Consider the following 15,669-nt stretch of genomic DNA (forward strand, 5'->3'; position numbering starts at 1 on the left):
TTAAAATCAATTAAACAAAATCTGTTGAAAATTTAATAAAAAGCTAATATCAGTAATGTTGACCATATAACTACCAAATTGTCAGAATCTATCTTGTTCACTAATTTCCTTAAGGGGAGGGAATCTGTCATCCAGTAGGGTCTATATAAAATTCCAGACTCGCAGCAATATGATTACTCTTAACTGCTTTCTAAAGTGGCTTAGCAAGCTGCTCAGATCAAATATAATAATGAAACTGGATGGACGGCCTGGCTTGATGTCGACATTGGATTTTGGATGGGAAAAGGCCCAACTAGTCCAGTCGACCCAACAAGTTCTCCTCCAAACGTTTGGGGGCTTGTGCCAAAATTGGGAGAGCAGTCAGACGGTAAAAAAACAGCCTGACATAGTCACATTTACAGAATCATTTACTTTCAGCCAATGCTCCTGGCTCATCGATCACCATTTCTGATTATCTTTTGATTATAATTGGGATGCCATGGCTGTTGGAGTTCTCAACATTGACTCTGGACTCTATGAAGCCTTAATAATTACCATCTAATGCCCTCCTTTATTGATGAAGCAGTACTTCCATGTTGAGCACCACTTCAAAGAAACACAAGAGGTTCGAAGGCACAAAATGTACTCTCTGGGGATGTTGCAGTCCAAGTGGCTAGGCAGCATCACTGCTGACCCAGTCATGAAAGACATAGATCTCGATTGGGCTTGCAGCAGATGGTCAGAGAGCCACATGACAGAGAAATGTACTTAAAACTTTACAGTGGAGATGGAAATTCAGTCCATTCTGTCTATCCTAGCCAGAAAAGAGCTCTCCTGTCGAATCCCACCCACCTACTTGGTCTGTAGCCTTGTGGGATACAGCACTTCAGATGCATATCCAAGTACTTTTAAAGGTGATATGGAAGTCTGTCTCTACCAGGCTGAGAGTTCCAGATCCTTATCACCCTCTATATATTCAAAAATCCTCATCAACTCTCCTCTAATCCTTTTCGAAGGGTAATATTTATCCATTCTATTTTGATCCATTATAATTTATGCAACTCAACTATGTCACTTTTCCTTCTCCTTTTGATCCAAAAAAAAAATCTAACCTAGCAAAAACATTTCTTGTAATTGTCCTCCGTGCTGCGATCAGACCCCTCAATTCATGTGGTGGCCGGAATTATACGCAGTACTTCAGCTGTGGACCAGCTGATTTTTTTTTTTGTACATGTTCAAGCATTAATTTCTTGCTCTTGCATTTGATGCCTTGACTCATTAAGAAATTGACTCTGCATGCCTTTTACCTGTCCTTCCTTCAGAGATCTGTAAACATACATACACACACAAATCTCTCCGCTCCTCTATGCTTCTCTGTATCATACCATTTGTGCATTCCTTTAGAACTTGTTACCCCTCAAAAGTCATGCCCTTCACTTCAACACTAAATAGAGATATACAGTGAAAAGCAAGATACCTAGTATTAAGCTCTGCGAACTCCACTAGAAACAACCTTCCAATCACAAAACACCCATCAACCATTGCCCTTGCTTCTTACCATTGAACCAATTTTAGATCCGGCTTGCCACTTGATCTTGCCCTCCACAATCAAACTGTCACAACAGTATAGGTAGGAGTGACCAGCAACTTTTTTGGAAACCCAAGTCTCACCTTCATACTGAGGACCCCTTCCATTGAGTTGATCAATTCAGAAGAGATTGAGCTGCTTAAAATGAACATTCATAAGCAGCAGAAGAATTGTATTCCATGACGGGCTGGCATATCCTTTGCTCTACTATTGTCATCCAGCCAAGGTACCAATTCTAGTTCAATGAGGAATGTAGAAGAGTACCAGTCATACCTTAAAAAATAAGATGCCATCCTGGTACAACATAAGACTGCACAATTCTTAAACAAAATCAGCATGCTAGAGACCGCAAAATGATCTTTCTGACAAAGAGCAGGATCAGAGCATTGCAGTCCTGCCATATTCCAAAGCGAATGGCAGTGAATATTATAATCCTTTGTGATGGTGGAGCCCAGTATGCCAGTGCAGATGAAAAAACTGAAGTGTTTATAATCACCACTAGCCGGAATTCCCAAATGAATGATATCTCTCGGTCCCCCACCATTACAGAAAAGTCAGTTCAATTTAATTCCACATAACCTCAATAAATCATTGAGTGCATTAGATACAGCAAAGACTATGGGCCCACCAAGTGGTTGCTATGTTGAAGGCAGGTGTTTCAGAATTGGTGCAGCTTTGTCCAAGATTTTCAGTACCAAACAAAACATTTCCTAAGTATGTCCGGTCCACAAATGTCTTTCAATACTGCCATCAAGACCCTTTTCTTGGCTGATGGAACATTAGACAAAAGGCAGGGCATATCAGATTAGCCAACCAATGTACAATCAGCCAAGAATTGAAAAGTGACTTGGTAGTGGTATTGAATGATAGTTAACCTATTTATCAATGTTCATGTTGGCTCCAAACCTCATAGTAGGATTTAACCCAAATATGGACAGAACAACTGAATTTTAACAAAATAATTGAATTCTTGAGATGGAAATAATTGCATTGGTGATTATTGGAGTGTGGAATCAAGGATTCCTAGTAAAATTGGAAATCCGTGAAAACTTGTATGGGTAATGAATAAAGGATTATGGTCATTGGAGGCCAATCATCAGAAAGTTCCAGTGATCTTCAGCTGCTTCATCAATGACCCTCTATCCATCATGAAGTCAAGTGGAGATGATTGCTGTTGATTGCAAAGTGTTCAGTCCCATTTGTAACTTGAGGTGGCGGGATCAAGGCAGGCCCTGGGCTGATTGGTGGGCCCTTGTCGCCCGCCGCACAGTGTGGTGGTGGATTCGGGCCCGGAGGGCGACTGTCCGAAGGTTGTCAGTCACCCAGTGTCAGGAGTGGAGGGTGCTCATGGGGCTCTCTGCAGTGGGGTGCAGGGCTCACTCATGCCCAACACTGTGTCGCCTCTCTGGGGGACTCCCGGAATCTGGCACATCATAATTGAAAGTTCTTTTGTTTTTCTGTCTCTGTATGTAATTCAGGCAGTGTCCTATTGGGCCTCCCTCCACTAACACCCCAACCCCCTCTCTCCCCACCACCCCGCTTCCTTTCCCTTCTGTTGGTACAGAGGCAAGGGTATCTGGTCTCTCCAAAGCAAAGTTTAGTGCCTGTACCGTTTTGTTTTTTGTACAACTGTGTTGTGAACTGTTTTAATAATCACAGTATCCTATCCCTCTCCCCGTACATTGGTACTGAGGGGAGGGTACCCTGTTTCTCCAACACAATTAGTATTTGTACCGTTTGGCCTTGTATATATTTTTTACTGTTTTAATAAAAATCTATGCTGAAACAGTTTGTATTCGTATGAAGCAAGACCTGGGCACAGTTACACTGAGGCTAATAAGTGAGCAAATAGTATTCATGCTACACAAGTGCCAGAAAATAACTATCTCCAACAAAAGTGTCTCATGACCTTCTCTTGATAATCAATGGCATGACCATCAAAGCCCACATTCAGCCTCCTAGGGGAGGTCACCGTTGACCAGAAACATAATTGAACTAGTCATAAATACCGTGTCTACAAGAGCAGGTCAAAGGCTGGATGTTCTGTGAGGAGTAACTCCCATCATGACTCTCAAAAATCTTTCCATCATCTAAGACGCAATGAAATCAAAATTGTTTATTGTCACAAGTAGGCTTTCTAATGAAGTTACTGTGAAAAGCCCCTAGTCGCCACATTCTGGCGCATGTTCGGGGAGGCTGGTACAGGAATTGAACCGTGCTGCTGGCCTACCTGGGTCTGCTTTAAAAGTTAGCTCTTTAGCCCTGTGCTAAACCAGCTCCAAATTTGAAGTGCATTGTATTTGGAGCAATGCTCCAGGAAAACGTTTTCGGCTCTACCGCCCTGAATAAGCATTAGGCTGATTGGTGCTCCAGCCAACTTAAATTAAGAATAGGGCAAGAGTCGTCCAGATGGCCTGCAGCCTACTCCACCACACAATACAGTCATGACTCATTTCTGCCTAACTCAATTTTTGTGCTTGATCACCATATCTCTTGATTCCCTGAGCCATAAAAGTCACCTATCCCAACCTAGTATATATTCAAGAATGGGAGTATCTACAACCCCCTGGAGTAGAGAATTCCAAAGATTCACAACCCATTGAATCAAGAAATTTCTCCTTGCCTCAGTCTTAAATAATTAACCCCTTATCTTGAGACTGCGCCCATGTTCCAGATTACCCAGCTAAGGGTGCACCCTGTCAAGCCCCTTCAATATCTTGGTATTTCAATATGAGCATCTCATTCTTCTAAACTCCAGTGAATAGAGGCCCAGTATACTCAGCCTCTCATCTTGGGCAACCTTTTTATTCCAGTGAACCTTTGCTGTATTACCTCCAGGATTGGGTAGGGGAATCAAAATTACACGCACTACTCGAACTGTGGTCTCACCCAAGCCATACACAATTGTAGCAAGGCATCCTTGTTCTTTTATAGCTTTATACAGTAAAGGCCAATTTTCCTTCCTAATTTTCTGCTATACCTGCATGCAAAATCTGTGTTCCTTGATGGAGGACACGCAAGTCTTCTGAATGTTGGAATTTAGAAGTTCCAAGCTTTTAAAAAAAAAAATATTCTGCTTTTTATTTCCACACTCCCTCCACCACCGTCACACTAGATATAGTGTGTAAGGTTTTAAAAGATGCACTCAGCCACTTGCGCCTTCAACGGCATCTTCCAAACTTGTGATTTCTTCCACCTAGATGGACTGGACTAACAGACACTTGGCAGCGCTACTGCCTCCAGTCACACACCATCCTAACTTGGAAATATATCATTTTTCTTCGTGCGAAATCCTGGGATTTGAGGAAAATTGAGGATGGCCAATAAACCCTGGACTTGCCTGAAAAAGTTTAGAATCTTCTCTCATTTCAGTCATCCAAGAGAGTTTAGTGAGCATTTGAACAGGGATCAATTAATCAGAGTCCTGATGGAGTTGCGAAGGGCAGGCCTGCCTGATTAGTTACCCTCCTCAAAAACAATTCAACCAGTGTGGTGGATAGGTAAATATGGATGTTGTCCACATATGGATTTCCAGAGGGCACTTGATGGTTTTGTACTAGAGAACATTAAAAAAATTATTTTGTGATATGGATTGATAATTGTTGGTTTGTTTTTTTGTTCTCTGGTTTGGTTGGATCTGACAAGTGTCAGGAAAAAGATTCCAACGCAGTAATTTGGTAGCACTCCCTTTTGAGTCGTAAAGTGGTAGATTTGAATTTCACTCGTGACTTAAAGACAGAAATCTTGACTGACATTCCAGGGTAATACCGAGGGAATGCTCAAATATTAAAGAATCCCATGGCAATATGTCTAAGAAAATAGCAAGGGCATTTTCCCAATGTCTTGGTCAATATTAATTCCTCAACCAACAAATAAGTTATTTGGTTAATATCACTTTGCTGCTTGTAGAAGTTTGCTCTATGAAATTGGCTGCTGCATTTCCTACATTACAACAGTTAATAGTAGGAAATCTTGTGGCGCGGTGATAGCATCTCTACCTCTGGATCAGAAATTCTGGGTTCAAGTCCCACGCCAGGATGTTGGCCATGGAAGGAACATTCATGACACTGTTTATTAGGCTGATAATCATCCCAGAAATCCCTCCAATGCCACCCTACTTTTCCCCAAAGGGGAAAAAACGGTCTGAAAGATACACTTTAAAGAATTGGCTACACTTCAAAAGTGCTTTATTGTCTGGAACACTCCTCTAACTCTGCCCTCATTTGTACCTCCTTTTTTGTTCGCCTGGTGGCTGTGCCTTCACTGTCTAGACCCTAACTTATGAATTTTTCTCAAACTTTTCACCGTCCCTCTTTGAAGTATTCCTTTATAATCTACCTCTTTGGCTCTGTAAATTTTTGTCTGATTGTCCTCATTGTGAAATGACTTGGAAATCATTTTGTTTTACATTTATAGTTACTATAAATAAAAGTTGTACATCCAAGTTTGCAGATGGCATTAATTTAGGAGGCTCAGTTAAATAGTGTGGATGAGAGCTGGAAGTTACCAAGGGATAAGGACAGACTGAGTGGACAAAACTATGGCAGATAATGTAGGCAATCATGAGATCGTCCACTTCGGATTTAAGAAAAAATTTGTGTTTTCTTGAGAAAATAGGATCTACAGAAGAGCAAAGGTGTTGCACAAAAAAACACTTGAGTGGACAGGAACAAAATGAAATATTGGCCTTTCTCATGGGAATTGGAATTCAAAAATGTGAGGAAGGAATGCTTCATTTTCCCAAGATGTGGAGATGCCGGCGTTGGACTGGGGTGAGCACAGTAAGAATTCTTACAACACCCGGTTAAAGTCCAACAGGTTTGTTTCAAACACGAGCTTTCGGAGCACTGCTCCTTCCTCAGGTGAAGGAGCCTTCCTCACCTGAGGAAGGAGCAGTGCTCCGAAAGCTCGTGTTTGAAACAAACCTGTTGGACTTTAACCTGGTGTTGTAAGACTTCTTACTCATTTTCCCATGGCCTTAATCAAGGCCCATCTAGAGTACTGTTAGGCCTTAGTAGGAAATTAATATTTGTTTTGGATAGGTTCCATAACCTATCCTAGCTTATAGTCCTTTAAATTTAGATCTGGTCAATTATAGTGATTAAGGAATTCAATGGGATAGGTACCATGATACAGTTTTCCTTGGTGAACTGGAGGAGAGTGTCTTAAACCATTCAGGAGTGAAATCAGACAGCATTTCTCACGGTAGGAGAAATTTGTCCACGTTTTCTTTTTCTCTCCCATGTGACCAGCATTAGCAATATTTTGACTTTTTTTGTAGAATCTGGAACTCTTAGCAGCCAAAAGACATGTGGCTACTATCAATGAAAGCTTCCAATGCTTAATAAGGATATCATAGATTAATATTGATCGAAGGCTAGTTAATGGTGTCGCGGTAAAGATTGGCCATGATCTGGTTGAATGGCAGAAGAGTAAAAGGGCCGAAAGCCCCAAAATTACAATGTATCTTTTGTCTATCAGGTCTACATTGTTTTTCTTCATGTAGTCTAACTAGTTTGTCATATTTTACTTGCTCACCATACTCTTATGTTTTTCCAAGTGCCTATTGTCTTTAAGTTATGGGGCTCTGCTGCAACAAAAGATTTGTAGTTGAGGATGCAATGCTACCTGTAATTATTTTTCTGACATCTTGGTAATTATTTGTGTTCTATTGTTATTGTCTTTCTGGCCAAGGGGGAAATCTATCACTGGTTATGTCAGACAAGCCTTTAAAAATACCCAACTTCTGAAAGTAGAAGTAGGCCATTGACCCCTGTAGCTTGCTCCGTAATTCAGTAAAATCATGACTGATCTGATTGTGACCTCAACTCCATATTGTGCCGCCTACCTGTGATAACCGTTGCTTGTTAGTCAAGAATTTCTCCTCCACTGCCTTATTCATTGACCCTGCCTCAACCGCTCACTGGGTTAAGAGAATCTCACAGAATCAAGACCATCTAAGAGAAAAAAATATTTCTGGTCTCTGTCTTAAGGTGTGAGACCCTTTCTTTTTATTTAATTCTCTTCCACAAGGGGAAAACCTTCATCCACGCTGTTAAGTCTCCTCAGGTTATTATATGTTTCAAGAAGATCACTTCTCACTCTTTTAAATTCCAGTGGCTACCATCCAAGCCTGTCCAAATTTTCCACCTAAAATATCAGGTATCAGTCGAGTGAGTTTTCTCGTCACTGCTAATGCATTTATATCTTTTCTAAGGATACCAAAACTGTATAGAGTACTCTCGATATAGTATCACCAGGGCCCTGTACAACTGCAGCTAAACATCTCAACTTTTATATTCCATTCGCCTTTAATCACTTGCTGTAATTGCATTCTAAGTTTTCCTGATTCTTGTATCATGTACGCCAATCTCCCTGTACCTCTGACTTCTGCAGTCTCTCTCCATTTAAATAATATGTGCTTTTCTATTTTTCTGAACCGAGCAAGATCATATTTTCTCACATCATATTCGTCACCTGCCAAATGTTTGTCCATTGACTTTATCGTCCCTTTGCAGACTCCTTATGTCCTCTTCACAGCTTACTTTCCTACCTACTTCTGTGTCATCAGCAAATTGAGAAAACATATCTAAGAAGGATGTGCTGGCCCTGGAACAGCAGACTCGAAGGGCCGAATGAACTAATTCTGCTCCTTGGTCTTGTGGTCTTGTATATTTGGTCCCTTCATCCAAGTCCGTAATCTAAACTGCAAATAGTTGACACTCCAACACTGATCCCTGTGGCATAGCACTTGGCACATCTCATTAATTTATGGGATGTTGGCATCGATGGTTAGACCAGCATTTATTGTACATCCCTAGTTGCCCTTCAGAAGATGGTGGTGAGTTGCCTTCTTGAACCGCTGCAGTCCTTGAGGTGTAGGTACACCCATTGTGCTGTTGGGGAGGGAGTTCCAGGATTTTGCAACAGTGAAGGAACGGCGATACAGTCAGGTGGCGAGTGACTTGCAGGGGAACCCCGAGGGGTTGGTGTTGCCAGGTATATGCTGCTCTTCTCGTGAGTTTCGAATGAAAAATACCTATTTATCCCTTCCACTTTCTATGCAAATGTGTTGCACCCTATGCCAGGAGCTGTTATTTTGCACACTAGATGTGGCACCTGGTCAAATGCCTTCAGGAAGTACAACATATACACGGGTTCCCTTTTATCCATGTTGTTTCTTACTTCTAAAAGAGCTTCACAAAGACATGTTCACTCTGCTTGATTGCATTGAGATTTTCTCAGTACCCTGCTTTAGCCTCAATGGATTCTTGCAATTTTCCTATGATAGATGTTGAGCTAACTGGCCTGTAGCTCCTTCCTTTCTGACTCCTTCCTTTCTTGAATAGAGAAATCACATCCTCTATTTTCCAATCTGATGGGACCTTCCTGAATCTAGCGAATTTTGGAAAATTAAAATCGATACGCCTGTTAACTCGGCAGCCAGGATCCTAGGATGAAGCCCATCAGGATCTGGGAACTTGTCAGCTTTTAGTTCTAATAATTTTCCCTTTCCCTGGTGATTGCAGTTTTATTCATCTTTCACCTCCTGATTCTGGAATGCTATTTGTATCCTTTTACAGTGTAAGTATATGCAAAATATCTGTTCAATTCATGTCATTTCCTTACTTTCCATTATTAATTCTCCATTCTGTCTAGAGGACTAACTGCAGAAACTCTTACTGTCTGTTTTTATATTCCTAACTAGCTTTCCCTTGTACACTAATTTCTCCCTTATTAATAGTTCTTTATTCTTTGTTCTTTATATTCTGACCTGCGGTCCTCTTTGTGGAATTATGAATTATGCAATTTTTTTCAATTTGATACTATCTTTAAACTTGTTTCGGTAGCCACAGATGATGCATCCTTCCCTTAAAATCTTTCTCCTCACATCTTTTCTGTGTATTCTGAAATATGTCCTTAAACGTTTGCCACTGTCACTACTGACCTACCCCTTTATCTAATTTCTCGGTTTACTGTTGACAGCTCTCTTGTTGCCCTCATAATTGCCCTTAAGTTTAGAACATCAGCCTTGGATCCACTCCTCTCTCCCTTAAACTGGATGTCATTCAATTATCTCAAAAGGACATACAAATTAGGAGCAGCAGTTGGCCCCTTGAGCCCGTTCTGCCATTCAGTTATATCATGGCTGGTCTGATTATTACCTCGGCTCTGCATTCCCACCTACCCACAATAACCTTTCACTCGTTCCTCATCATGAATTGTATCTAGCTCCACCTTTTATTTTTAAAAAAAGTTTAAAGACTCTGCTTCCACCGCCTTTTTGAGACACTGAGTTCCAAAGACTTGCCACCCTCAAGAGAAAAATATTCACCTCGTCTTTGTCCTAAGGCCACCAGTGATCCCTAGTTCTAGATTTTCCCACTAGAGGACACATTCTGTCCACCTCCACCCTGGCAAGAACTCGTAGGTTCTTGTATGTTTATTCAAGTTACCTCTTACTCTTCTAAAGTCCAGCAGATATAAACCTAGCCTGTCCTCAATAGACAACCCACCGATTGACCCAGAGTCATACTCTGGGGATCTGGGTTCAAATCCAACCATGGCAGATGGGGAAATTTAAAAAAAACCTGGAATTAAAAGTCTAAAGATGGCCATTAAACCAATTGCAGATTGTCGTAAAAAAACAGCTGGTTCACTAATGTCCTTTTAGGGAAAGGAATCTCATCCTTGCCTGTTCTGGTCTATGTGTGACCCAGACCCACAGAAATGTGGCTGGCTCTTAAATGCCCTCTGGGATGGGCAATAAATGCTGGCCCAGCCAGTGACGCTCACATCACAATAGCAAAAAAAAGGAAACCATCCAAGTTCGAGTGAATAGAATGGGGGGGGGGGGGCTTCCTATAATACCTTCACTATTTTTCATTTCTAATTTAGAGTACCCAATTATTTTTTTTCTAATTAAGGGGTAATTTAGCGTGGCCAATCCACCTACCCTGCACATCTTTGGGTTGTGGGGGTGAAACGCACGCAGACATGGGGAGAATGTGCAAACTCCACATGGACAGTGACCCAGGGCTGGGATTCAAACCCGGGTCCTCAGTGCTGCAGTCCTAGTGCTAACCACATGCCGCTGATTTCACACTTTTAAAAAATATTGACCCAAGTCTTCGCATTTTGCTGATCTGTATACCTCAGTTTTTCACAGGCCTTGATATAATTTGCTGGACTCTAATTTGGTAAGCAAATTTTGATGCGGTTCTTCCAAGTTTCTAAATCCAGGGAAAGTGAACTCATTTTAAATGCACTCCGTAGAAAGTAGAAGTTTTCTATGTTCTAATACTGACTTGAGCATTCTGTCTTGTATCAGTATGGAGGTTTTAGTGGACATATGACTGGAATGGGAGGCCCAGGTGGACCGATGCATGCTGCCCCACCAGGTGCATACCAGACATACTCTGCATATACTGGGTATCCTTCTGCTGCATCAGTTGATCCAATGTGGAGTTACTTCACTGCAATTGCTGGGCAAGTAAGTACCATGAAATATAGTTTCTAGCTTTAAGTATTGTTTAAACATGGTAAAATACTTTATGTTCAGATGTTGCATGCATATATATTTAAACATAACATTCTGTTGTCGTGACTTGAATCTTCTAAGTTCTTTTGTTTGCACTATTTATTGAAAATTTATATTAATGATTGCATTTTCTTTTTAAAAAAACAATAATTACGGTGACTCTTTCACCTCGGGGAACAAGATTTCAATTCAGGTTGTAGGATGAAATGTTTGTTCTACAGCAAGACCCAAATTGTCTATTTAATATTCTTATGACAAATGGGAATGATCTTAATCTTGACAATCAAAAGTAGACTGTGGTGGGAAGTGGGGAATTCACAGATTTAATAAGGGTACTGTTTGGTTAAAGCCAAATTTCACAATGAATGGAGTCTTGACATTTCTCTGAATTGAGCCTGAAATAGACTTGTTTGTTTGATACAAAACTGGATAGCAAATGCAAAGCAGTTGTTCCATTTGCCTCCATTTAAACTTTTCAGTTTGCCTGATGAGAACATGATGCATGAAATCTCCATTGAAGAAGCTTTGTGCCTGTTCAGGAAAAAGTAGATGGAACTTTTAAAATATTCATCTAGTAATAAAAAATGTGTATTCTGCCTGCAAACACTCCTGCTTTCAAAATATTTTACTTCCTTTGCCAATATTTTTGTCACACTTCAGTGCCTGCTGTTGAGCCTAAACCACAGTGTGTCTTAAGGCTTAAGCCGTATACAGTGGACAAATGACGACTAGTCTGTTTCATAAAATAATTCAATATTTATTCAATATTACACAGCTGTTACTGTTAATCAATCTCACACACATACAACACAAGTTAAACTACAAAGCTAGTACCCAGAAGACCTTGACATCCGAGTGACTGGCAAGTACCGGGCAGATATGGTCTTTATCTGTGGCCCATAGTCTCGCAGTTCTTGGTGGTCGGTTGTTGGTCTTCCTCGTTCTTGGTTTTCCTTCTGCTGGTGGCATGGATGGTCATCTTTGGCCGGTGAAGGGTCAACGGTTGCTGTTAAGACAGCGATCGAGGGATTACGCAGCACCTTGTATCCTGAGTGCTTTAGGCTGTCCCAGGTGAGCTAACAATCAGTCGATCAGGGCTTGATCACCTTGATCGATTTACGTCCAATTAAGGCCCGCAACCTTGATGGAACAAAGAACAAAGAAAAGTACAGCACAGGAAAAGGCCCTTCGGCCCGCCAAGCCCATGCCGACAATCTAAATTAAAATCTTCTACACTTCCTGGGTTCGTATCCCTCTATTCCCATCCTATTCATGTATTTGTCAAGATGCCCCTTAAATGTCACTATTTTCCATGCTTCCACCACCTCTTCCGTCATCGAGTTCCAGGCATCCACTACCCTCTGTGTTTAAAATAAAAAATACTTGCCTCGTACATCTCCTCTAAACCTTGCCCCTCGCACGTTAATCCTATGCCCCCTAGTAATTGACCCCTCTTCCCTGGGGAAAAGCCTCTGACTATTCACTCTTGTCTATGCCCCTCATATTTTTGTAGACCTCTATCAGGTCGCCCCATAACCTCCGTCATTCCAGTGAGATGGCGGGGCCTGTCCTTACTGGCCATGTCTGTTAGTGTCCGATGCACATAGGCCTTTCCAAATAAGGAAAACGGATGCCACTGAGTCTAATACTTTGTAGGTGATCTGCATTTAAGCCCATTGTCCCGGATTGGCCTTTTAATAGCCTTTTTCCTATGTTATTTTTCAAAGTCTGGCTTGCAGCCTTTGTTTATTCGGAGCTGGAGCATGCTTGTCTTCGAGCTTGGCCAGTTTTCCCAGCATCCTTTGCCAGGTGCATTTTAGGTGGCCACACTTCATTTTCTTATAATTGCATATGTCCACAATGGACTGTAACTCCTGGCTCCCAAGCAATGGATTCTGGGGGTCCCTGAAGATGTGCTGGAGAATTCCTCTTGAAGTTCCCAGGTAAGTATTTGTACTGCAATTGTCCAGAAACCCGAATTTCCCCTCCCCATGACAATTGTACTGTGCTGGGAATCCATCTGACAAGTGATTTAAATAGTTAATTTCAGTTAGTTCTGCCTGTATTATGTTAATAGTTACTCTGAAAAAGTTAGAAGAAATAAACCATTTAGAATTTCAGAGTAACTATTTTATATGCCCAGATCGATCCCCACACGGGATTCCCCCACACTCCCAACCCCATAGGTTTAGACTGCGACGTTGTGCCTGGATCTGATTCGGCCCCTGTCAAGAAGGTTGCGTGAGAAAGGCACGATAAAAGTTTGCACAGTAAAGTTGGTAGGAGTGGCAATCCAATGTTGATTGCCACTCCGAGGAAGGTATGTCCATTAATAATACAAATTTGCCATGATATCATTTACCAGTGTTCATGCTGTAGCATCCTAGTTTCACATCTCCAGCTTGGTTTACATTTTGGAGAAACTACTAAGTTCTAATCAACTTCTCTTAAGCTCTGGAATTTCCCCTCAATCTCTGACTCGCTACCCCTTTTTAAAATCTTTGACTAAACTTTGGTCACCTGTTCTAATATCGGAGTGTGGTCGCTAAGTATGTTAATTTTACCTGAAAATGCTCCTCTGAAATACCTTGAGATACTGGACTCCCAAGTTGTGTCTGACTCTATATTTGTAGCATCTATAATTAAAATATAGTGTCTCAATTTTGGATAAACCAGTTAAAATGGGGGATATTTATCTTTGGGATAGTAATAGTGTGAAGGGTATAGAGGTGTAAGAGTCCCTGGACTGTGTTTAGGAGAATATTATACAGCAGTGTATTTCCACTCCAATGAGAAAGGAAGCATTGCTGGTCCTGGCTCTTGGGGAAAGAGGTGTCACTAGGGGAACATTAAGGGCCAGTGATCATTGTATTATAGTTGTAAGACTTCTTACTGTGCTCACCCCAGCCCAACGCTGGTATCTCCACATCATAGTATCATAAGGTTTAAGTTGGCAATGAAAATGGATAAGGAGTGATCCACAGTAAGAGTAATTAATTGGGGAGGGCAACCTCTGGGGTGATAACACATCTGGCCAGATAAATTGGAATCAAAGATTGGCAGGCAAGACTGTAACTGAACTCTAATAGGCTGCGTTTAAAGAGGAGATAGTTTGGGTACAGTACTGTCCAGGTATATTCCCACGAGGGAGTCGAGCGAGGTAAACATTTTGAAGTCCCAGGAAGAGGAGCGCAAGCGTGATGAAGCCATTAAAAAAGTACTTTTGGCAGACGTCAGGTGGATAATACAATTTGAGATTAAGGCTCCATTTTAAGATTTCGTTGGAATAAGAGAAGAAAAGTGAGAATGAGAAAACATTGGCAGCTAACATTAAGCTTTAGGATGCAAAAGTCTTCTATAACCATATACATGGTAACGGATGGTAAAAAGAGGAGTGGGACCAAATAGGGGATACAAGCATGGAGGCACAAAACATGACTGAGGTAATAAATTAGTATCTTTCATATGTCTTTACCAAGGAAGAGTCTGCCCAAGTCGTGGATAAAAAGGAGGAAGCTGAGACACTTAATGGCTTAAAGATTGATAGGGGAGATAGTAGATAGGCTGGCTGTACTCTAGAACAGGAGGAGATCCATCCAAGGATATTGAGGGGAGTAAGGGTGGAAATTGGGTAGGCACTGTTCATAATTTTCCAATCTTTCTTGGACTCGGGGTGATGCCAAAGAATTGGAGAATTGCAAATGTTAAAAAGGTGCAAGGTTAATCCTAGCAACAATGGGATAGTTAATTGAACCTTGGTGATGGCGCTTCTTGAAACAAAATTAACAGTCACTTAGTCAAATGTGGGTTAATTGAGGGAGGAAAGCTAGCATGGATTTGTTATGGGAAATTTGTGTTTGAGGTAACTGATACTGGGTGAGTGCAAAAGTAATTAATTGGGGAGGGCAAACCTCTAGGGTGATAACAAATCTGGCCAGATAAATTGGAATCAAAGATTGGCAGGCAAAACTGTAACTGAACTGTAATAGGCTTTGCTTAAAGGGGAGATAGTTTGGGCACAGTCAAGGTAAACATTTTGAAGTGGAGGAGGGGGGGGGGGGGGGGGAAACATATTAGATTTGGTGCTTGGCAACTAACCAAGCCGGGTGTCAGATTTCACGATGAAAGTGCATTTTGGTGACGATGACCACAACTCCTTTACCACCTTCATAGTTATGGTGAGGGTTTAGGAACAGACAGTATGGGAAGGTATTTAATTGGGGGATGGGAAATTATACTGCTATTAGACAGGAGCTGAGGAGCATAAATTGGGAACAGATGTTCTCATGGCAATGCACAACAGTAATGTGGGGATCGTTTAAGGAGCACTTGCTGCGAGTGCTGGATAGTTTTGTCCCACTGTGACAAGAAAGGAATGGTGAGGTGAAGGAGCCTTGGATGACAAGAGAATTGGAGCTTCTAGTCAAGAGGAAGAAGGGAGCTTGCAGATGGTTGAGGAAGCCAGGATCTGGCATAGCTCTAAAGGGTTACAAGGTAGCCAAGAAGGAACTCAAAAATGGACTTGGGACAGCTAGAATGAGGCATGAAAAAGCACCTGGCG

At 41.4% G+C, this 15,669-nt stretch overlaps 1 protein-coding gene across 1 annotated transcript in view; it reads left to right on the forward strand.

The window, feature by feature from the left end:
• Window positions 1-15,669, forward strand: part of LOC119961985 (grancalcin-like) — a 55,855-nt gene that overhangs the window by 6,624 nt on the left and 33,562 nt on the right. Inside the window, exon 2 of the mRNA XM_038789676.1 lies at window positions 10,899-11,060. Coding sequence (XP_038645604.1) covers window positions 10,899-11,060 — 162 coding nt within the window. The remainder of the gene's footprint in view (window positions 1-10,898; window positions 11,061-15,669) is intronic.

This window comes from Scyliorhinus canicula, chromosome 2 (genome assembly GCF_902713615.1).
Source record: "Scyliorhinus canicula chromosome 2, sScyCan1.1, whole genome shotgun sequence".
Lineage (NCBI taxonomy): Eukaryota > Metazoa > Chordata > Chondrichthyes > Carcharhiniformes > Scyliorhinidae > Scyliorhinus > Scyliorhinus canicula.